The 22,108-nt window shown below is 52.4% G+C and overlaps 3 protein-coding genes across 4 annotated transcripts in view; 2 read left to right on the top strand and 1 right to left on the bottom strand.

Moving 5' to 3' along the window:
* Positions 1-667: 667 nt before the first annotated feature.
* Positions 668-3,896, top strand: Pabpn1l (PABPN1 like, cytoplasmic). The gene is made up of 7 exons (XM_032888070.1): positions 668-898; positions 1,219-1,354; positions 1,630-1,697; positions 2,253-2,359; positions 2,451-2,538; positions 2,963-3,105; positions 3,663-3,896. Exons 1-7 carry the CDS (start codon positions 668-670, stop codon positions 3,700-3,702), a joined length of 813 nt encoding a protein of 270 aa, XP_032743961.1. The 3' UTR covers positions 3,703-3,896.
* Positions 3,897-7,789: 3,893 nt separating this feature from the next.
* Trappc2l (trafficking protein particle complex 2 like) lies at positions 7,790-11,491 on the bottom strand. 2 transcript variants are annotated; one of them, XM_032887465.1, is made up of 5 exons: positions 11,381-11,491; positions 9,712-9,884; positions 8,981-9,068; positions 8,786-8,865; positions 7,790-7,979 (listed from the first exon to the last, which is right to left on the bottom strand). In XM_032887465.1, the coding sequence occupies exons 1-5, from the start codon at positions 11,411-11,413 to the stop codon at positions 7,934-7,936; spliced, it is 420 nt and encodes a 139-aa protein (XP_032743356.1). In that variant the 5' UTR covers positions 11,414-11,491; the 3' UTR covers positions 7,790-7,933. The 2 variants fall into 2 exon arrangements, with proteins under 2 accessions (XP_032743356.1, XP_032743357.1); XM_032887466.1 differs by lacking the exon at positions 11,381-11,491 and adding an exon at positions 10,110-10,229.
* Positions 11,490-22,108, top strand: part of Galns (galactosamine (N-acetyl)-6-sulfatase) — a 32,363-nt gene continuing 21,744 nt past the window's right edge. Inside the window, 6 exon segments of the mRNA XM_032887544.1 lie at positions 11,490-11,565; positions 11,632-11,714; positions 11,716-11,868; positions 17,993-18,116; positions 18,969-19,043; positions 19,700-19,802. Of these exon segments, the coding sequence (XP_032743435.1) occupies positions 11,490-11,565; positions 11,632-11,714; positions 11,716-11,868; positions 17,993-18,116; positions 18,969-19,043; positions 19,700-19,802 (614 nt within the window).

The raw sequence follows: 22,108 nt of genomic DNA, 5'->3' as shown, positions 1-22,108 counted from the left end.
CAAGTAACCGCCACCCAATTTGTTGGCTCAGCCCGAGCCTTCCTTGTGGCAGGAGGGGCCATCTTAACTGAGTTCTGAGTTCAACAGGCTGGCATCTGAAAGGTGCCCTGAGTGGAAGTGAGAAGGGGAGAGTCTTTGAGGACCTTGGGGAACTCTGCCCTGGATGACCCTAGGCCTGAGCTCTTAGCCCTTCAGGGAGCGTTGCTCAAACTGACCCCGTGTATCCAGACACCCACAGTGCCACCTCTCCCTGAAGTCTGTCCTTTTCGTGGGGCAATTAGGTAACTTGAACAACATCTGGTCATCGGTTAGGTTCTATTGCCAGAGCTGTGGTCAGGGTGTGATGCATGTACCAAGGGACAGGCAGACTCCGGGGAGCTCACAGCGTAGCCACGCTCACGTAAGGCCCTACCCAACTTGCTTTGGCCCCGTCCATCATTCTCTAAGTATTCCGGGGATGCTGCTGGTGAGGAGGACAGAGAGGAGATCTGCAACCTCTGGTCAGTAGCCTTGCCCAAGCTGGGAGGCCGCCTTAGTCTTTAGTGCTTTAGTGGAAGCAGCTGGTCAGGGGGAGGACTTAAAAGGGAAGGCCACAGGGCAGACGCAGCTGTGGAGGTGAGCAGAGCGCAGAGCCAAGGTTCACCCGGCCTGTCCTCCTTGCATAGCCATGTGGCCCTCCCTGAGCAACGAGCTCTTCCCACCCCCCACTGAAGTCTGGCTCCAGACGGTCTCCTCGGATCCTGAGGCCCAAGGCTGGGGGGCCTGGGGCAGGACTGAAAAGACCTCTTTGGTGCAAAGGGCTGGAAGTGACAAGGAAGCAGAGGAAAATGCAGATTCCAACTTCCTGCTCTCCTTGCTGGACCCAGAGAACCTAGCCAAGTCCCCAGTCTACAACCAGGTAGCACCCCATCCCAATCTGTGGAGGCGGGTGTGGACCTGGGCATGGAGTGAGGATCCCAGCTGACTAGGAGGTGAAGGGGCCAGTGCTTCAGACCACTGGGGCCTCTCTGACTAAGGGGAGCTATCCTGGGCGGGAGAGGTGTCAGGGGCTCCTAGGGCCTTAGCTCCTAGTCCTGGACTATGTCTACAGGAAGAACAGGGTGAACTAGGTCATCCCCCAATAGCCAAGACTTTCTGCTAGGGCTGGCCGGCCATACCTGCCCTCCATTCTAGAGGGGCCTGCAGGCTACCTCGAGCTTACTGTGGGGTGGCCAACAGGAGTTAGAGGCCATCCGGCTGAAGCTGTGGGCCATGGAACATGCCGAGGTCCTGCCGGAACCACCCAGTGTACAGAGGAAGGCCACAGAGGAAGAGAGGGCTGAGGCCAGAGAGCTGCTGAGCCCTGAGACCATAGGTAGGAACCTGAGACCCTTGCTGACCCTGTCCCCAGATGGCAGATGGACAACTGTACTCCCAAGCCCTTGGCCACTCAGCTAAGACTCTAAGCCCACGTTCTCTCAGTGGAGAGGTACGTGGCATGGGCTCCATATGGGGACTATTGAGGGAACTTTCTGGAATCACACCCACAACCCACAGTGTGACCTCGGGAGCCCCGTGACCTTCCTGGGGGTCATGAGGAATGGACTCCTCAGCGAGATCCTTCTGCTAGTTCTGAGGCTCTCTCTACAGGCTGCTTCTTCCCCGGGGCCCCCAAGGAAAATGTGGAGGCTGACCACAGATCGGTCTACGTAGGCAATGTGAGTGCAAGGGAGGGTGGGGTCGCCTCCTAAGGTGTCTGCCTCCAATTAGGGCATTTAACTGGGCAGATACCTCAGCGACTGCCCTGGGTGGGGCTGGCTATGAGTTTGAGGCAGGAGGCTGTAGGGTTGTAAACGAAAGTGTCTCCAAGCCCAAAGTGGGAGGCCTGGGGCTAACCACAGCAGAGGGAAGGTAGAACCCACAGGCCGAATCGAATAGTGCCCAGGCCTAGCTGAAGGTGAGGTCAGGCATTCGGGTTTTTCGACATGAGCTGAAATTGGGAGTCCCACGAGATTTACTGCCTTTAATGGGCCGCACACCTGGCATGAGCTAATACCTGGGACCCGACCAGCTGTCCACAGAGGAAACACTTAACTGTCTCTCAGCACACACTAAACCCTGGGCAGGAGTGGGTGAAGCTTCAGCCCATTCCCAGCCAGGGGCCAACCAACCTTGGGGGTCCCTCCAACCCCTTTCTGCCACAACTGCCCTCAGCAGGAGGTGGATGACGGGGATAGCCCAGCCCTTATACCAGGTGCCCTTTCTGAGAGCAGGTGGACTATGGTGGTTCAGCTGCAGAACTGGAGGCCTACTTCAGCCCCTGTGGGGAGATCCACCGGGTCACTATCCTGTGTGACAAGTTCTCTGGACACCCCAAGGGGTCAGTGTGGGGCTCTAGCAGGCTGGGTGGTGTGGGTGGGGCTGGCCCCTCACTCCTGGCTCCATCGTTCGCCGCCCCTATCCTCCTCCAGCTACGCATATATAGAGTTTGCTTCGAAGAGCTCCGTCCAGGCGGCTGTGCGGCTGGATGAGAGCACCTTCCGAGGTCGGGTCATCAAGGTATGTTTCCCCTGGTGTCTCCATGCGCCTGCTGGGGGGGGGGGGGCATTGGGGCATTGATCAGCGTTAGGAAGTTATGAAAACTCTCAGACCCAGGGTGGGCTTGGTGTGGGTGGAGCTTGTGGGGGCGGGGCTTTGTATGGGTGGGGCTTTGTGTGGGTGGAGCTTTGTGTGGGCGGGGCCTGGCGTGGGTGGGCCTGGGGAAATGAGCCAGATACATTTGCAGGAAGATGCCGGCCATAAACCTAGTATGTCCTGTGATCACAGCTGCCTCCTAGTGCAGGCAGAGGGATAGTTTCAGCTTAAATGATATCACAAAGTCAGGAGCCCCAAGCCCTGGTCTCAGCCTGGGCCCTGGCTTCAGGCCACCCTGGCAAGAAGGGTGCAGAACAGTGTCTTGGACCGTGGCATGGGTTCCATCCAGGTACTTCCCAAAAGAACGAACTTCCCAGGAATCAGCTCCACAGACCGTGGCGGGCTGCGGACGCACTCGAGCAGCAGGGCTGCCTTCCTGCAGGGTAGCATCCAACGAAAACCTCGGTTAAGACCCCATGGACAGAGCCGTAAGTGGGCCCAAGTGGATTTCTGAGTCTGAGATCTGAGCAGGTGGATCGGAGCCTGACCCTGATGCTGGCTGTAGCCAATCTCCACAGTGTCATGCTAGGGAGGACTTTCATCCCTCACATGGTCAGGGCACTTGGCAAGGGGCTGAGAGGGAGGACTCATGGCTTCTACCAGCCCCAGTCGTGTAACCTCCCTACCTGATGGGGCTACTTCTTCCTGACCACTAGGACTCTGCAGGTTACATGCATCCCTGCCGTGGAGGCTGGGTTCCACAGCAGGCTCCTCTGGCCTGAAGCATAGGCTAACTAGTACAAATAAGGCTGTAGCTGAGCCCTGCAGCTTAGCCCCTGGGCCACATGTAACATATTCTAATCCCAGGCTTCCCTCCTCCTCTGGAGCCACCCCCTCAAGAAAGCAAGGAGCCTGAGAAAGTGTCCCCAACAGTTCCTGGGCAGCTTGGTGGTAACCTTAACCCTTTCCCTGATGTTCTCCAAGCCCATCCCCTCTGAAGGCAACTGAGCCGCCTTTGTTCTCCCCTCCCTACCCCCAACTCTCTGCAGGGGCCGTGGACGAGCCTCACCGTGGTACTCGCCATATTGAAAAGATAGCCCAGTTTTAAAAGTGGGGCCAGGAGCTGGGTCAGGAGTACACTGCTGTCTCTCCGCTTACTCCAAATGGGTCTTCAAACCTGGCAGCCCACACGGGCCCTTGAAGGTGCCTAGATCACCAGGTCCCAGTGGGAAGGCGCTGGGCAGGGAGATTCAGAGGAGAGAGGAGGCTCGGGGTAAGCTGGGATTGGCATACTCAAGTACTTTTAGAGAAAAATAGGCATGCGTGTTAATATTAGAACATAAATTATTAAACTTGACTATATTTTAAGAGCATGTAAGCAGTCTCATTTCTTGATTCTCCCTCAGATACAGGTTTATAATGCCCCTTTCTCCATGGCTCTCCACAGAGAGGGTGGCAATGGGCTATGGCCATGAGTCCAGAAAGGGGGCTCTGGCTAGGCCTTCTGATCCAACAAAGCATGAGCAAAATTCCAACCCCTAATTCCTCCTTTATTCCCCAAACTGGCTCTCTAGATACACCAGAACTTCACTTCCATCCTGCCCTGGATGGAGCTGGTCGGTTCAAGAAGCAGAACTGTGCTGAACTCTGTGTGTGTGTGTGTGTCTGGGTGTGTGTGTGTGTGTGTGTGTGTGTCTGTGTCTGTCTGAGTGTGTGTGTGTATGTTTGTGTGTTTGTGTGTGTGTGTCTGAGTGTATGTGTATGTGTGTATGTGTATGTGTGTGCGTGAATGTGTGTGTCTGTGAATGTGTGTGTCTAAGTGTGTGTATGTGTGTGTTTCTGTCTGTGTATTTGAGTGTGTGTCTGGGTGTGTGTTTTTGTCTGTGTATCTGAGTGTATGTGTGTATGTTTGTGCCTGAGTATGTGTGTGTGTGTGTCTGAGGTATGTAAGTGTATGTGTCTGTGTATGTGTGTGGGTGTGTGTGTGTGTGGGGGGGTCTGAATGTGTGTGTGTCTAAGTGTATGTGTGTGTGTGAGTGTATGAGTGTGTCTGAATATGGGTGTCTGTGTGTGTCTGTGAGTGTGTGTGTGTGTGTGTGTGTGTGTGTGTGTGTGTATCTGGCAAAGACAGGTTACACTGCTCTGCTGTTCTCAGGAAGAGAGCTGGCCAGCCCAGGTCTGCTGGTGCACATGCTTGTCTGCACTCGCCACCGTGCCGTATGTTAACATCATTCTTTAAGCCCCAGTAGATCGGCCATGTACCCCCTGCTGCCAGGAGACTGCTCTGAGAACAGGCTGTGCTCTCTTCTAGGCTCTATTCATACTTGACCTCCCCGAGCCATTCTCACATGTCCCCTGTCCTCAGTGGATAGCACCTCCCACCCCTAAAAATGCAAGCCTGACCTTATTCAAAAGGGGTCTCTGAGTAAAGAATAAACCCAGAGTCAGGTGCGGTGCACGCCTTAATCCCAGCACTCCTGGAGGCAGAGACAGTGAGTTTGAGAGTTTGAGGCCAGCCTGGTCTACAGACAGTTCCAGGACAGCCAGGACTACACAGTAAGATCCCGTCATCATATCATCATCACAACAAGTACTACTACTCCAGGAGCATCTCCGACTGCCCAGCGGACCACACATCCAACAGCAGGTGAGGCTGTGACAACTGTGAAGAGAGGCAGAGCCTGCGCTGAGACTTGCAATGATGTCTGCGGTCAAAGTCTGAGTCGCTGCAGCTCCAGGGGCTGGCCAAGGCCTAGAGTAGATTCCCCTGGGCACATAGGAAGTAGGCCCTACCTCCAGCCACTGTGCTAACTGGCCACGGCCAAGTCTGCCTGTGGTACCAATAGGGGATCAATAACCCTGAGCCTGGATAGATACCCTTGTTTACCTTTGGAAGCAATTGGTTCTGTCCTGACACAGCCAGAAGAGACTGCCACCCAGTGGCCAGATGGTGAACAGCAAATCGGCCCCAGGGTGGCCTTGCGGGAAGAGGGAGAGAGGATTCCTCAGTACCAAAGTGACCTCGCAGGGCCCTTGCCAAGGGTTAAGCCTGCTCATCGCATTCCAGCGTCAGGACTTCCAAGTCCTGGCCTGGGTCTCCTGTCGGGATATTTGCTCCTGGACCTTGGCATCTTCCACCCAGGGAATGGTTTCACCCTTGACCTCATTGCTGTCTACTCAGTAGTTCCTGGTCCTTTTCTGGTATGGGTATTATATAATACACATACATGTATGTATGTATGTATATGTATATATATGTATGTATATATATGTATATATATGTGTGTGTGTGTGTATATATATATATATATGTTATATACAGCAAGTTCAAACGCCCCTCAGCACAGCATCTACACAGTAGCGCAAAGCCCTCTAGCCTTGAAGCCCCTGCCATGTGTACGGTTAATGCCAAGCCACAGCTTCCTCTCCCACAGAGTAGGGCAGCCAAGCAGCCCTGGACCCAGGTCTGCAGAAGGTACCAGAAGGGAAGACAGGCAGCTAATGGCCCTGCAGCAAATCACAAGCTAACCAGTGCCACCATCTTGGTCCCAGGGTAACAGGCAGGCGGTGACTGTGGTCTCCAAGGCCAATCTCAGGTTGAAATTCACCTGCAGGTCTGATGCCCACACCCAGACAAGCAGATCGTATTACAAGCTTTGTTTGCTAGGGCTTGATTCCGAGAAGAATCATAACACGCACACGCCGTGTACTTGCACACAATCTGTCAGAAACCCCAACAGGAGAGGGCTATATTTTATCACCTCACATACGAAAAGCTGACATGAGCTGCCCAGGGCTGGCTCGTCAGCCCAGACTCAGGCTCCTTTCTGCCCCGTCCTCATGTCTGCAAGTCCTCATCTTCATGCTCTCATGATTCCAGGCAGGAAGAGAGCAGGGGGCCTTGAGTGTTCTACACATCAGCCGGACCTGCTTTTAAAGTGCCCTTTCCTGCAGGTTTCTCCCAGTACCACCCTTTACACGCCTTAACTACCTGCCCCAGTGTGAAGGGGAGGGGAGCACGTGGCATTTAGCCGAGTTTCTCCAGTAAGCCTGAGGCTCCATCGGTGAGGAGGGAAGAGGGCGTAGTGGAGAGCAAGAGGCAGTCCCCAGTGCAGCTAATACTCAGGGAGGGTGACCTCCCTTAAAAACTCAAGATCCCAAGATTCCACCTGACTGGTGCTCCTTCCTTCCCCTCCACACCCAACCTCCTGCCAAAGCCTTGAACCAAGCACATCTGGGCTCTGTCCGCGGCAGTCAGCGGCATGTCGAACTTCTCAAAGTGACTTCATTTGCCACTTTTATTGATCAGGTGGGTGGTCTGGCTTCTTTTCTTACCGCATTTTGTAATAACCCTGTGCTCTTGGAGAGGAGCCCTGAGATGCACAGGGATGGACTCTCCCACGCCACCCAGCTCATGTGGACAAGTCCCAGCCTGCTGGGCCCTGGCATGAGACACTCTGCAGGGACCGGGGAGCACTTTGGTTCATGACTTGGGGAAGCCAGAGACTCTGAAGACAGCATGGAGCCTCAACAGCTAGAGGGGACTCGGGCTCAGGACAGGTCCCCTTGGCCTCTGCCTCTCCCAGGACACCAGTATTCAGCTACACCGTCCAGTGCCACGGAAGAGGCAGCCTCACACCACCTCCATAGCCACAGGACCTTTGACCCGAGAGCTTGGTTTGTCCTCAGGGATGCATGGCCTAGGAGCAGCACCAGGGACCTTGCTGACCACCATGCTCACAGACAGGCAGGACAGGCTCCTGAGTTCCTCCTCTGGCACACGGGAAGCAGCAGTTGCTTTAATGTTGTGTTCCAGGAAGCTTTACAGATTTTACTACCTCCTGAGGCTAGCGCTGGGCACAAGCACTGGGCTAAGATTGCAATGAGTGATAGGTCCAGAATGTTGAGAGCGCTTACCCAAGAAGGAAGGTGTGTGGCTGTCCGCCTTGGATTGCCTCCGTTCTCTGAAGCTGGCTCTAGGTTCCCCATACTCCGCACCCTTCTGGACCACCCGCCTGCTCAGAGAGTAGTGGCCCACAACCTCCTGCACTCAGCACCCTCCCTCATACCACCCAGCTGTGGTCACACCCCTTCCATCGCTCCAGAGTCTCTGAGACCAGCTGACAGCTCCTCACTGAGCCCTCTCTCTCTCCTGACAAGAGAAGGACAACGGAGATCTCATCTTGTGAGGCCTTTAGTAGAAAAGCACAGGGCACGCAGCCCTGCCCGGAGGTTACACTCAGGGAGCAGAAAGGGAATAAATAAGTATCATCCAGCTGGGGTGAACACCGGCTTCTCTTCCGGATGGCTGGGGCAGAGGTCAGCACACCTGGACCATCATCGAAGTTACCATGGTATCAAAGGCCCTGAGAAGAGAATCCACAGTTAGAGCAGGACAGGCTATGGCCTTGCCCAACCAGATCCTCAGGACCCTGGGGCTTTTCTAGGGTTCAGGGAAGCAGACTGCATACCCACCATATTGGATAGCGACCCCCCCACATCCTGAGACCACAATCCCTGTACAGCCCCCACGGGTCTATTACTCCACTGACTTTTCCCCAGCATGTCTCCCGGGGTAAGGTCCACAGGGAGCAGGCAGGGGTAAGCAAGGAGCGGGCAGTGCTATCTTTGCCCTGCACAGCTTAGGGACACCTGGGTTCTCTGTCTTAGGATCTAGATGGACCCAAAACACTCGACGTCTCAGCCAAAGGAAGGTGCCACTGAAGGGCCTACTTGTGCCACCTGGCGACTGAAAGCAACAATTTGGGAACCTTCCTGGAAAACGAGAATTCTGGGAGCAGGTTTGTAGTGCCTGCATATGAAGTCCATGCCTCCTGACGAAACACCTACTCAAGGTCCATCCAGCTGGAGCGGAGACACCCAAGCCCAACCCAAAAAGCACACCAAGCTAAAACAGGAGGACACGGCCTCCGTAAAGGGTATGGTCACAACATGAGCACTTGCTGAGCCTCCTGTAGGTCCTCAGGTACCCACAGACCCACCTGGGAGACCAGATGGGCGAGCCGTGGCCCTTCTGCCCGTACATACTAGAGGTCTGTGTCAGCGCTAATTTAGAAAAGCGAGGCTGGCTGCTTTGAAATAGTGGCCTTAGGACAGCACTCGTGGTTCCCTTACTCCCCTAATGACCATGTTATCAAAGAGCAGGCCCCACCTAGACTGGATTCGGTCTCCCGGGTTGTAGAAGGGGTTGCACATCACATCTGTGTAGGAGTTATGCAGCTTCCGGAACATCTGAAAGAAGAACCGGATGCAGCTTAGAGGAGCACGCGTGGGGGCTGTTGCAGACTTTTGCATTCCCAGGGAGGAAGGGGAAGGGCAAACAACCACCTCAACCCTCTGCACTTACACTGCGGATCTCATTGTCCCGCAGGGCTGTATTGGAGGAATCCACCACCATGACAAATTTCACCTTGGAATTGGTCACATAGCCATATCTATGACTAGTTAAGGAATAAGCGTTGGCGTGGAGGCCATATGACTGTGTATGGCACACCACATCACAACCCAGAGCCTGCTAGCCCGGAGAAGCCTAACACCTGGAATCATGAGAAGTTTCCCAGGCTCAGGTGGCTATGCAGCCACCATGCAGGTGTCCACCATGCAGGTGTATCCTGGGCCTGGGATATTAACTTCAGAGTGTTAACACAGTGACTCCTACACCAACGTCACTGTGGGCAGGCTACAACCAGCCCCCACGCAAATGTCCTTGGATTCTATGGTCTTAATAATTTGTCCAGAAGGAATGGCCAAGAGTTTGCAGGGCCACATCAGATTGAGCCTAACAACAGTATCAAGAAACAATCGCCTGAGCCTAACAACAGTATCAAGAAACAATCGCCCTTGATTCAAAGTTGGCGGCCTCTAGTGAGCATGGAGAAGACCAGGTTCGCTCTATGTCAGCTTGCACCCTCCTGGACCCTTGGCCTTGCTTTTCCAGTGGCTCTTCCAATTAAAGGGGCCTCTGTTAGCTTCAGGACACCTGCCTGCCTGAGCAGCTGAAACCCTTCTCCTTGGCCAGCGTTTCCTCCCAGAGCCCGCTCTGTGAGCATAGGAACGGTACTGAGCAGTGGTGGATACACCTTGTAGTCCTCGGTTGGGTAGAGCAGGCCCAGGTACAGCTCCCTCTGGTCCACCAGTGCTTTCCCCATTGCAGAGATCTTCTCATCCACCACGTCCAGAGACGTGTGCACCATGTAGTGGAACTTGAGTTCGTTCTCTGTGGGAGCGCTTCGGATGTACAGAGGGTAATTCTGCAAGAAGAGGTGGAGGTCCACCTGGTGAGTTCCCGCTCTCAAGACAACGTCAACGCACTTGTAAGGTGTGCCCTCAGCCTGCCAACCGACTCGACTTCTCTAAGATCCACTGCTTACTGTGCTGCGGCCAACTGCCTTCAGGAGGATAACCCAACCTAAGGAGGGCTGCATGGCATCTGCAGAGAGTGGACTAGAGATATAACTGGGGGGCATGGCACTTGCCTGACATGCACAGGGCCCTGAGTCCAATTCCAAGTACCAAAAAGAAAAACATTATTGGACCAGCGATGTAGCTCGGTGGTGGAGTGCTTGAGTCGCAGCATTAAGCCCTAGTTCTCTCACCTGTACCAGAAAGGAGAAGGAAGAAAAGGAGGAAGAGGAAGAGAGAATGGAAGCAATGTGGGAAGTGAGCAGAAATGACCACGGAATGCCCACTTCAGCACAGCTTAACATGCCCTGACATTCCTCTTCCTAGGATCATCTTTCTCTACCACCAACACACTGCAGTGTCATCCCAACACCAGGGACACTAGCTATTTCTAGGACAGTGGTCTGTTTCTCAGCGCTTCAAGTCTCAGCCCACATCTTCGCCTCTACACATCTGACCATCCTAAGCCCACAGTCAAAAGCTTCACTCCTGGCCTCCCTCATCCACTGTTCACTATGTCCAGAAGTCATCTGGCTGTAATTGAGTGAGTCTCCAAATCGGGATGCTTCAGCACAGATACTGGACTTCGTCATGAGTTTATCAAAGCAGCAGCTGCTTTTAAAATTGAGTTTTGATTCTGGTGGGCTTACTGAGGTTGTAACTCCCTCTTTTATACTGACAGCTTCGCAGCAGCCTAATCCCTAGTGGCGGGTCTCAGAGAAAGCCTTGTAGGATACAGGCTTCATGCAGCAGGATACTGTGGACCTCTGGAGCTATCTAAGCATCCATCAACAGCTTTCCAGAAGGAAATGAATATCTATTTTGGCCAGCAAGGAGATGACAGTTGGGAAGACGGGATACAAAAGAGAAAGGGACTGTCTAGCGGTTTACAGGCCTTCACAATGGTTGGAGTAGAAGGGTGCAAAAGGTATATGGGGGACTATCCTAAGGCAAAGAAAATTACTTGGATTCTAGACTGACTCGAGTCGCGCTGGGCTTATATTTAAATAGCACCGCTGCACAGCTAGGGGACGGTCCGGAAGGCGGGACAGAAAGACCCGGACGCGGAAGGTAGCTGAGGCCGTGAAAAGAACGCGTAGAGCGAAGGGTGAAGGCTGCAGCGACCGGCTATGCTTCCCGGTGGATCTCAAACCCCGAAGGCCGAGGCCTGCAAGCAGGCGGCGGACTGTCAGCTGTCAGAGAGAGCCGGCAGGAAGAATCCTGATCCTAGGGCATGGCTGAGGCTTGGGAGCTCGGAGTTGAGAAGATCGAGAGCATGGCTGGAAGGAGGCTCGCCGCCCGCCGCCCGCCGCCCGCCACCCACCACTCGCAGCTTCACACCCACCTCCTTGGCGATCACCGCGATGCACACCGCCATATTGGCAGGCTGTGCGCTGCATCATGTGACCTGATGTGGGGCAGGCTCCGCCCATTCCCCCCACCCTACTCGGGCCATGGCTCAGACTCCGCCTCTCTCTACCATGGCTCTGCCCTATCCCTCAGGTCCGGCCTTGGTCCCGCCCCTTTCCCGTAAGGCCAAGCCCACTCTTGTCACTCAGGCGGCCTTGGCCCCACCTCTCCCTCTTCTTTTCTCAGTGGCCCTGCCCCTCCTCTCATTCGGCCGGCAGGGCCCGCCCTACACTCCAAAAGGAACCGCGGCCGGACTGGGACTGAGTCTTGCTTGGCTCTGCAGCCGGAGCTTGGATTGCCATGACGGCCTGTACCACAGCTATCAGGGCCCAGCAGCTGCTGCTGCCGGTACTGAGTGCTCTAGGACTCTTGGCTGCAGGTGCTCCGCAGCCTCCCAACATCGTGCTATTGCTCATGGACGATGTAAGTGGGGCCGCGCGGCGGGGGGAACACGGAAGCCACAAGGCGGTGAGCAGCGACCCGAGGGAGGCCCAGACCCCGGTGTAACATCTCTCACTGTTTCCGCAGTGGGGGTAGGTGTTCAGAGAGGCCCTTTTCCCACTACATTCCCTTCCGAGAGGGGCCTGACATTCTGCTCCCCTCAACAGGTGGCCCTGCCTCGGTGCCCACTTTCAGCCTGACCTCTGGGGGAACTCTGACCAAAGGCAGGCATGGAATGTCACCTGGGGGCGGGAGGGGGCAGGTGTGCAGCCTGTGGTCATTTATGGATTCTGCCCTTGGGCAGATCTCTCTCAGTGTCCCCATCTGAGGAATCTGTCTCCCTGGAGTGCCCTGAAAGCTTAGAAATTAGTCGCATAAACACTAGGTCAGATAGAACTATCCAAACTGAACTGGACCCTGTCTTCCTCACAGCCTCAGCCTGCCAGCCTCCCTACCTCTCCCCTCAGACACACTATGGAGTGGCACCTGTCAGCTATTGTTAGAATCAGAGACACATCCAGTTCAGGATGATTTGGAACAAATCAGAGGTTAATACCTGCAGAGGCTAATTAATAGCCAAGCCAGCTGTCCACAGGTCTGAAGGCCATACTTAACTCCCCAAAAAAGGGGAGAGGGCTGCCGTCTAACAGTCTGCAGGCCCATCAGAATAGAGAGGATTTCAGAGACTTAGTAGGAGAAAAGGGAAGTAAACATCCCACTTGATAAACAGTGGGTTGGTGGTTCTTTATTAGGAAGAGAAATATAGACCTCAAAAGCCCTGCACATCAGTCCCACCTCCGAGAAGCCACTGCAGGAAATCCTTTCCAGCTTTTTCCATTCTATGTAGATGGTGACTGTTCATACTCTGGATGACTGGCTCCTCTAACTCCAGTCCTGGTCGCTGATAGCAGACTTTGCACAGTAATGAGAAGTACTGAAGAGATAGATAGATAGATAGATAGATAGATAGATAGATAGATAGATAGATAGATAGATGGATGGATGATAGATAGAGACAGAGATAGATAGATAGATAGATAGATAGATAGATAGAGACAGAGATAGATAGACTGACAGACATAGTCAGAGTCAGACAGACAGAGATAGACAGACAGACAGATATGAGAGGGAGATTTTGGGTTGGGGATTTAGCTCAGTGGTAGAGCGCTTGCCTAGCGAGCTCAAGGCCCTGGGTTCGGTCCCCAGCTCCGAAAAAAAAAGAAAAAAAAAAAAAAGAGAGAGGGAGATTTTATACATATATAGTGCCTTTCAGTATTAAATCCTTTTAGAGCCAAATCACACTGGTGTGGTTTGTTTGTTTGCACTGGTTTGTTTGATCCAGAAGTACTGACTACAGGCTTGTCCGTCAGCTTTCTGCTCTTCCCTTTTCTAAATGACACCCGGTGAGGGCAGGTCTTCGCCGACACTCCATTAGACTACTGAAGAACGTTGAACTAACAGACTTTGGAAAACTGAGTCACGTAAATGTTCTCTTAGCCTTCATGTTTGCGTCCTGACTCTTTGTGTGTGTGGGGGTGTTGTTTGTTTGTTGTTTTGTTTTTTGTCTGTTTGCTCTCTTGCTTGCTTGAGTCTTGCTAGGTAGTGTTGGCTGGCCTGAAACTCACTCTGTAGCCTAAGCTGGCCTCAAACTCAAGGCAGTTCTCCTACCTTAGCTTCCCTAGTGCTGGGATTACAGGCATGAGTCACACCACACCTAAAGACATAACTGCTTTTCTGATGTGGTGACTAGAAAATACAGTTACACGTGAGGCTCACCGTTACATTTGCATTGGGCAGCCCCAGGTGGGTACCCTGGAGCTGTGGGAGGACGGTTCATTGGAGCTGAGTCCCACAACAGTCTACAAAACCTGGTTCTTGTCCTGTAGAGACTTTTGATACAAATAACGGAAAAGGAACTCAATTAACAGTGGCAGAACTGGGAATCCCTGACATTACCAACCAGACAACTGAGTCACTCTGGCTTGAAGTAGGTAGGCTCCAGGCTTCCCCTTTCGTAAGGCTGCTGCTATCCGTAAGCTGGCCCCTGGGAGCCCCGTGACAGCCTCCTGACAGCTGTTAGGCAACTCCCAGCTCACCTACCCTACTGTCAGCAATCTCAGTGGGACAATGGCTTTTGCTGACTTGGACCTACTTCTGGGACAAGCATAGGGAAGAAGACTATTCCAACTGTCCAACAGAGAAGCTGAGCTCAAAGGACACCAGGGTAGAGAGGCCTCCTGGGTTTATTTATACTTGGCCTACACCAGGTTGCCTGTGCCAGAGAGGCAGGGATACCAGATGTGAGAAAAGTCCTGGGCTGTTCCTTAGGCGGCTGATAAGAAGGTACAACCTCAACAGCCCAGGAGCCTCCACACCAGTGCCTTCTCGACAGACCCCTCCCTTTGGCCCTCTCTAGCTGCCTTCACCAGGCTAATCGTGTCTGCATCTGCAACAGGTGCTTATGTGTGTCTGGCTTACCCAGGATGACAGGGCTCCCAGCTCCAGGCTTGGCATTGTCTGACTGTCTAAGGTTGTCTCAAGCTTAAATTCTTCAAGGAAGAGACCACTGACTTTAGACTGGTTGACTATGGCCCTGACCTGTTCTGGTCACATCATGAGTGTCCAGGGGGCATGTTCTAGGTAAAAACCCTGTTCCCAGAGTGCCTTGGGGTCAGGGGGGGGTGGGGGATGCTCCCCAGGCTGCCTGCATAGGAGATCTGAGTTAGAGGAGATTGAGAGAGGGAGGGAGTCAGGCCATGGTCAGGGAAATTTAGCTTTCTGACTGACTAGCAATTGGGCTTTTTTTTTTTTAAGATTTTTTTTATTTATTTATTTATTTATTTATTTATTTATTTATTTATTTATTTATTTATTATGAGTACACTGTAGCTGTCTTCAGACACACCAGAAGAGGATATCGGATCCTGTTACAGATGGTTGTGAGCCACCATGTGGTTGTGGGATTTGAACTCAGGACCTCTGGAAGAGCGGTCAGTGCTCTTAACCACTGAGCCATCTCTCCAGCCAGCTTTTCTTTTTTTAAAGATTTGTTTTATTTATATGAGTACACTGTAGTTGTCTTCAGACACACCAGAAGAGGGCATCAGATCCCATGACAGATTGTTGTGAGCCACCATGTTCTTGCCGAGAATTGAACTCAGGACCTCTGGAAGAGCAACCAGTGCTCTTTTTTTGTTTGTTTGTTTGTTTCTTTTTTTCGGAGCTGGGGACTGAACCCAGGGCCTTGCACTTGCTAGGCAAGCGCTCTACCACTGAGCTAAATCCCCAACCCCTGCAACCAGTGCTCTTAATCACTGAGCCATCCCCCCATCCCCAGGGGACTTTTTTATTTATACAAGTTTCATAGAACAAAAATAGGCTAATGGTTATCCAGAAAGTACAGATGATGTGTTTGATTATTTGTAACACATCCAGGGTTACAAGTTCAGTTACAATTAGAAAATACAAACAAAAAATAAAATTTTATTCGTACTATCAACCCTATAATTCCAATTTAAAGAATCTAAAAGGAATGTCTCCTCCAAGGCAGACACATTTGTTATTATTATTTTATTTTAATGTGCATAGGTGAGAGGGTGTCGGATCCCCCGGAAGTGTAGTCACAGACAGTTGCAAACTGCCATGTGGGTGCTGGGAACTGAACCTGGGTACTCTAGAAAAGCAGCCAGTGTTCTTAACCACTGAGCCATCTGTCCAGCCTCCTAGTGTCTGTAGTTTTAAAGCACTCCAGGCAAACAGAAAATATCGGAACCCACTTTTTTATGAATAGCAAGTATTTCTTCCCAACTTCTTTTTTTTAAAGATTTATTTATTTTATATGGGTAAGTACACTATAGCTGTCTTCAGACACACCAGAAGAGGGCATCAGATCCCATTACAGATGGTTGTGAGTCACCATGTGGTTGCTGGGATTTGAACTCAGGACCTCTGGAAGAGCAGTCAGTGCTCTTAACCGTTGAGCCATCTCTCCAGCCCCCACTTCCCAACTTCTTTTGCTATATAATTCATCATCTACACTAAAAATAGGAAACGCTTATTCTAATCAATCTAGGTTATTGAACTGAGGTTTTTTTTCCCCCCGGGGTGCACCCTGTATGACCCCGTATCTTTAAACCGTATATTCAGCGAGCTCTAAGACTGTAATAAAGAGACCTTGGGCTTGTCAGATTCAGAGTTTATCATTTGTCTCTGTCTACCCTGCACTAATTATAGCTGGAGTTTGCTCAGAATTCCTGGAGTAAATGCCTCATCTAGCTCTGCGCTTAGCTGTGCTTAATGATCTCCAGGGCGTGAGGAAGACTTCCAAATAGTGGCCACATAAAGTTATTTTTAGGGGCTGGAGAGATGGCTCAGTGGTTACGAGCACTGACTGTTCTTCCAGAGGTCCTGAGTTCAAATCCCACAACCACATGGTGGCTCACAACCATCTGTAATGGAATCCGATGCCCTCTTCTGGTGTGTCTGAGGACAGCGACAGTGTACTCATATACATAAAATAAATAAATCTTTTTTTTAAAGTTATATTTAGGACTGTCCTAAAGAGATTCAGACATAATTTCCCCAGGAAAAGACATAAAGTGAATCATAATGCAGAAGTCCTCAAGAATGCAACACGGAGAGGCCAAAACCCAGAAGCGAGAGCTAGAAAGACAATGATTGCAGCTGCGCTGGCTTCGTGACCCTCACCATTTCCAGTGGCTATGTCTGGGCCACCTGAAAAGCTACCATTATAGACTAGGTTCCCAAAACTAGTATACCGAACCGTTCAAGACCTAGTCACCTGCCAGTCACATTGACTTGTGAAAGATTCTACAGCCGGTTTGTGCAAACGTTCAGCATAATTAGAGTGCCTGTGCCATCCCTTGCCCCTCCCAACCCATACTGCAAGCCCCGCCCTGCAGCATGGAATGTGGTCATTCCTCGAGGCACACTCAGACACGCCTTCCACTGCCTCCGAAGGCACGTGCCCCGCCCCTTGTTCTTAATTGAGATAAAAATTCATAGAATACTTCTCTTTTCTTTTCAAAGATTTATTATTATATGCATATGAGTACACTGCAGCTGTCTTCAGACACACCAGAGGAAGGCATCAGATCCCATCACAGATGGTTGTGAGCCACCGTGTGGTTGATGGGATTTGAACTCAGGACCTCTGGAAGAGCAGTCAGTGCTCTTAACCACTGAGCCATCTCTTTGCCGCCCCCGCCCCGCCCCCCGAATACTTCTCTTACACTGTGGGTTGTGTAGGCTGATTCTTTAACTCTGGGTAACTGGAGGGTGGAAGGTAGCATGCTTGTCTTCACAGAAAGAGCTGAGATGGGGTTGGGGATTTAGCTCAGCAGTAGAGCACTTGCCTAGCAAGCGCAAGGCCCTGGGTTCCGTCCCCAGCTCCGAAAAAAAAAAAAAAAAAAAAAAAAAAAAAGAAAAGAAAGAGCTGAGATGGTAAGAAATGGGTTAAACAAGGAGTAGATGCCTCTGTATGGCCACCCTCAGGAAGGCTGTTGTGGGATGTTGCTCTCAGTGGGCACTGGGTATCCTCACCCTGAAAAGAGTGGTTTCCTGCACCTAACTGGTGTTCATAGGTATCTTGATTCACTCAAAACGCCATCTCCCCCCCCTTTTACTTGACTCTTTGGCTCCTATGGTCTCTAGGGACTGGCTCTAACCCTTATTGTTTGGGATCAGCTTGCCAGGGACACACACATAGTCAGGGAGTTTCAGTTCTGTAAGGCACGCTAAGCCAGGCTGCCTGGCCACGTGGCTCTAGGCTCGACTCTCAGAGGAAGCCCCTCCTCCTCTTGAAATCTAAATTTGCATAAGAGCTTTATGTTGAAAATAGACGTGTATTCTTAGACACCAAGACTCTAGGAGCGTACAGAGGTTGATCTCTGCTAGGGAGGAAGGCAAACACGGGTACCATGACAGTGGTCAAACCAATGTAGAGGTGAGAGCCGGCCACTCCTAGTAAGGCCTGGAGCGCCTCATGGAAACCGCCAGGGTTTGAGTGAGCTCTTGGCTCTTCCTCATCACAAAAGAACCATTTTCGGAAAGGGTTCACCCCTCATCTCTTTGATCTTCCCTGCAGATGGGGTGGGGTGACCTGGGTGTGTATGGAGAACCTTCCAGAGAGACCCCAAATTTAGACCGGATGGCTGCAGAAGGGATGCTTTTCCCAAGCTTCTATTCTGCCAACCCTTTGTGCTCACCATGTAAGTTGCTGCTGCTCCCCGACCCCGCTCTCGAGACCCCGTTAGCCAGCAGAGTCCGACTCACCTGCCCCTCCAGCCCTACTCTAGGTAGAACAGCATTTCCTCAGGAAGGCCGCAGGTGGGATGAGGCCTCTGTTACTGATTATACTGGCTGCTGACTCTGAGGTCCTCTGGCTTATTGGGGCCCTCAAAGGGCAGTAGCTTGCCCTGGCTTCTGCTGTTGCCTGCCAGCAAGCAAAAGATCACTCTGCTCCAGGACCGATGTCTGTCTCCTAGAACTGCACTGTCTGCACTTCCTGGTCACAGGACGTGGATGTTGTAGGGGGAGGCAGTGAGGCCATGTCCTCTTCCCAGGGACTGTCCCTCCCTCCTTCTATAGCGGTGTTACAGAAGGCTGACCTTAAGGAAGAACAGTAGATAGGGTGAACAGGCAGTAGGAGGCAGGTCATGTGGCCTACAGTCTTGGGGCTGTCCCAGAGCTTGAGAACTGAGCACAGGAGCAGAGCTGAGTAGCAAAGCTAAATAACCCTCCCTCCGTCCTCAGGCCATTGTGCCACCTCCCATTGCCGGAGCGCGGCATTGAACCACACAACATAGTAGTGGTGCACACCTTTAATCCCAGCACTCAGGAGGCAGAGGCAGGCGGATCTCTGAGTTCAAGGCCAGCCTGGTCTACAGAGTGAGCTCTAGGACAGCGAGGGCTACACAGAGAAACAAAACCAAAGAAATCCAACAGCTTCAGGATGCATTCAGGACAGACCCGTCCCGGGATGTGCCCATGGGAGGCGCTGCAGAGCTGTCTGAGGGTCCCACCAGGTTTGTTTCACTGTCTGCTTTTATCCTTCTATGTAGCTAGGGCAGCCCTGCTCACAGGACGGTTGCCCATCCGCAATGGCTTCTACACAACCAACGCACATGCAAGGAATGGTATGCCTCCTACCCCTCCTCACCCCCGTGGCCCTGCAGGTTCTCTGTCTAGACTAAAAAAAAAACGCTGGTGTCCTAGACCTCAGTGTGAGAGGTGTGGGCCCTGGAGTGGTAGATATAGACAGCCTAAGGCAGAACTAAGGACCGCAGTATAGATCCCATATCACAAGCTTCCTCCCTGAACCGGCCCAGTGAGAACCAAACTGGCACTGAGGTCCCTCAGGTACACCACACAGCAGCCTTCCACCACCCTTGACCTGCTCCTGGGGCTCTCAGCTTTCTGCTGAGAAAGCTATGGGGTTTTAGGTCAGAGCAGGGAAGTTCTGGAAACAAGCTCACGTGCTTGGACAGGGGTCTCTCGGGATAGGGTCCCAGACGAGGCAGAATTTCAAGTGGCCTTGAAGGAAAGGGCATGGTAAGGACCAGGAGAACAGTGGGGAAAGGTGTGGTGTCAAATGGCAAACCAGGCTGCCGAGGCGAGACAGGTCAGAGTGGAGGCACCACAGCACCATCCCCACCATGTTGGTGCTGACTTGGGGGGGTGCTTGGGAAAATCCTGGGGAGCGTCCCTACCGTGACCACTGTTCTGCCTGTCTGTCCACCTTAGTGGGGCAGTGTGTGTGTCCATTGCAGAGATCTCATACTTGTCCTTCCAGCTTACACACCTCAGGAGATCATGGGTGGGATCCCTAACTCAGAACACCTCCTACCTGAGCTCCTGAAGAAAGCAGGCTATACCAACAAGATCGTGGGCAAGTGGTGAGTCCGACACCTACCTCTTGGGAGGAGTAGAATCTCGATTCCAGGTCCATCTAGAATTTTGTAGGGTGTTTGTTTGTTTGTTTGTTTGTTTTTGTTTTCTGAGGCAAGGTCTCAAGCTGATATGGGGGTCGTAATCCATTACCTGAGTTATCTATAATCCGTTGTCATGAACCATTGTCACACATTCTCTATAATCTCTGTGGGGAGCTCTCAGGAACACGGTGTTTCAGGCATGCACATAGTATACAGATGTGCATGCAGCTAAAACATCTGTGCATGTAAAATAAAATAAAAATGCATCCTTTTTTTTTTTTTGGTTCTTTTTTTTCGGAGCTGGGGACCGAACCCAGGGACTTGCGCTTCCTAGGCAAGCGCTCTACCGCTGAGCTAAATCCCCAACCCTCGAGGCCATTTTTGAGGCCATCCTGATCTACATAGAAAGTTCCAGGCCACCCAAAGCGACACAGTGCGGCCCTGTCTCACATAAACTAAACTAAAGAGCTCAAGATCTCAATTCCAGCAGGAGGTCGAGACACAGGGCTGACTCAACAGGACACTGAGCAAGCACTCAGCCATCCCTGCCTACCCGTTCCTTCCCACCATGCTGCCTGCCATCTCGCCCCAGCTGTGCCCAGTAAAATGTCACTAAATGGGCCAGCCACATTCTCACGCACATTTGAGACAGGGATGAGGCAGAGAAGAGCCGACAGGCAGGACCTCCTACCCTGCACAGACTCCCAAGCAGGTGGCACAGAATTCTAGGAAACCATGTTGGGCGAGAGAGAGAGCAAAGAGCCTAAGGCCCCACCATAGCCAGAGATGCTTGTGTCTTGCCTGACGGTTCTGCTACATCCTTAGCTTCCTGCTCTCAGTGACTGGGTGGGCAGAGCTGAACGGGAACGGAGTTTCTACAGAGCTTCCTGGATGGCTTCTGATAGAAAGAGGCGACCAAGAGGAGCGGCACTGATGAACTCTGAGAGACACAGTGAGCAGAGGCCGGCAGTGAGGCCAGGCTCTCAGGCCACAGGGAGAGCTTCAGTTGGTCTTCTGTGAGCAAGGTTTAGTCCAGTGCTATCAGCTGCAGCCAGGACTGCCCTGCGTCCTTCACGCGTACCTCATCTTCCTGAGCAAACCCTACCCGGACTAGCCTAGACTGTTGCACAATCTGCCAACAGCCAAAGCGAGTGAGTGAGGCCAGCCCACTCTCCAGTCCTGCCTACCTCCTAGTTAGTGCCAACCACTGTTAGGACCAAGTGCATAGAGTTACAGCTGTTTCCGGGCAGAATTCTAGTCATCCTTCCCCGCGAACAGGCTCCAGGATGCTGGACCTGGGCACAAGACCTCCCATCTGCCCTTTGATGCTTAGAAAGGATGAGTAGCTTGCAGTGGGCCCGAGAGTGTGGCCGACATAGAGGCACTGCCCTGAAAGGAGAGGTTAGATACTGAGTGGGTGAAGGTCAGAGAAGAGCTCTAAAGGCTCTCCGTGTGCAGCCATCAGGCAGAACAAGCCCACAGAGCCCACCATGCTGTGCCAGTCTCACCAAGTGAGGAAACCGAGCCCTAGACAGTTGTCCTTCCCTTGAGAGCAGATAGAGTAGCCGCTGACCAGCCAGTCCATCCCCCAAGACTCCTCTGCTGTCCCTTAATTCTACCTATGGAATGAGCACATGGCGACCTTGGATCTGCACACGCTGCCTGGATCCTCCCTGAAGCCCTTCAACCATGGTAGCCTGTCCCAAGCACAGCTGGGAAAAAGGACACTCTCCACCTCAGGGACGCTGTGTTGAAAGCTGTCTATGTGTTGGAGGGGGGCGGGTGGGTACAATACAGATAAACAGTTCTGGGTGAAGAACAGGTGGGAGCTGGGGTTCCCAGGAAGGGCAGGCCCTGCTTCAGGGATAGCCCAGGACTGCTGACCACTGAGGCAAGGATTTGGAGTTGTCATGGCAACGCTCTTTAGCTACCAGTGGATGGAGGGCTTTCAATTAAGTGTCCCTGAGAGAAAAGGTGACAGGATGGGAAAGCGTGAGCTAACACCTGACTGGCATGGGGTGTGGAGGTGAAAGAAGGGTGGGGCCTCACACAGGGATCCTGTAGCTTTGCCTGAGGGGGAACCTTAACCCCGTGAAGCTTTACTCTGTGGGCCCCTCTCAGAGGAGATGAGCCTCGCTCTCCAAAGAGCTCCCACTATCACCAGAGTAGACGCACTGCCATATTCTCTTCTCCTCACACCCTAGGCTCTGAGGATGAGAGTACAGCCCTAAGCCAGTGAGCCATCTTCCCTTGCGGCCACCTTCCTGGTG

This window comes from Rattus rattus, chromosome 17 (genome assembly GCF_011064425.1).
Source record: "Rattus rattus isolate New Zealand chromosome 17, Rrattus_CSIRO_v1, whole genome shotgun sequence".
NCBI classification, from domain to species: domain Eukaryota; kingdom Metazoa; phylum Chordata; class Mammalia; order Rodentia; family Muridae; genus Rattus; species Rattus rattus.
The sequence above is the reverse complement of the archived record's forward strand: the minus strand, read 5'-3'. Positions and strand labels throughout refer to the sequence as shown.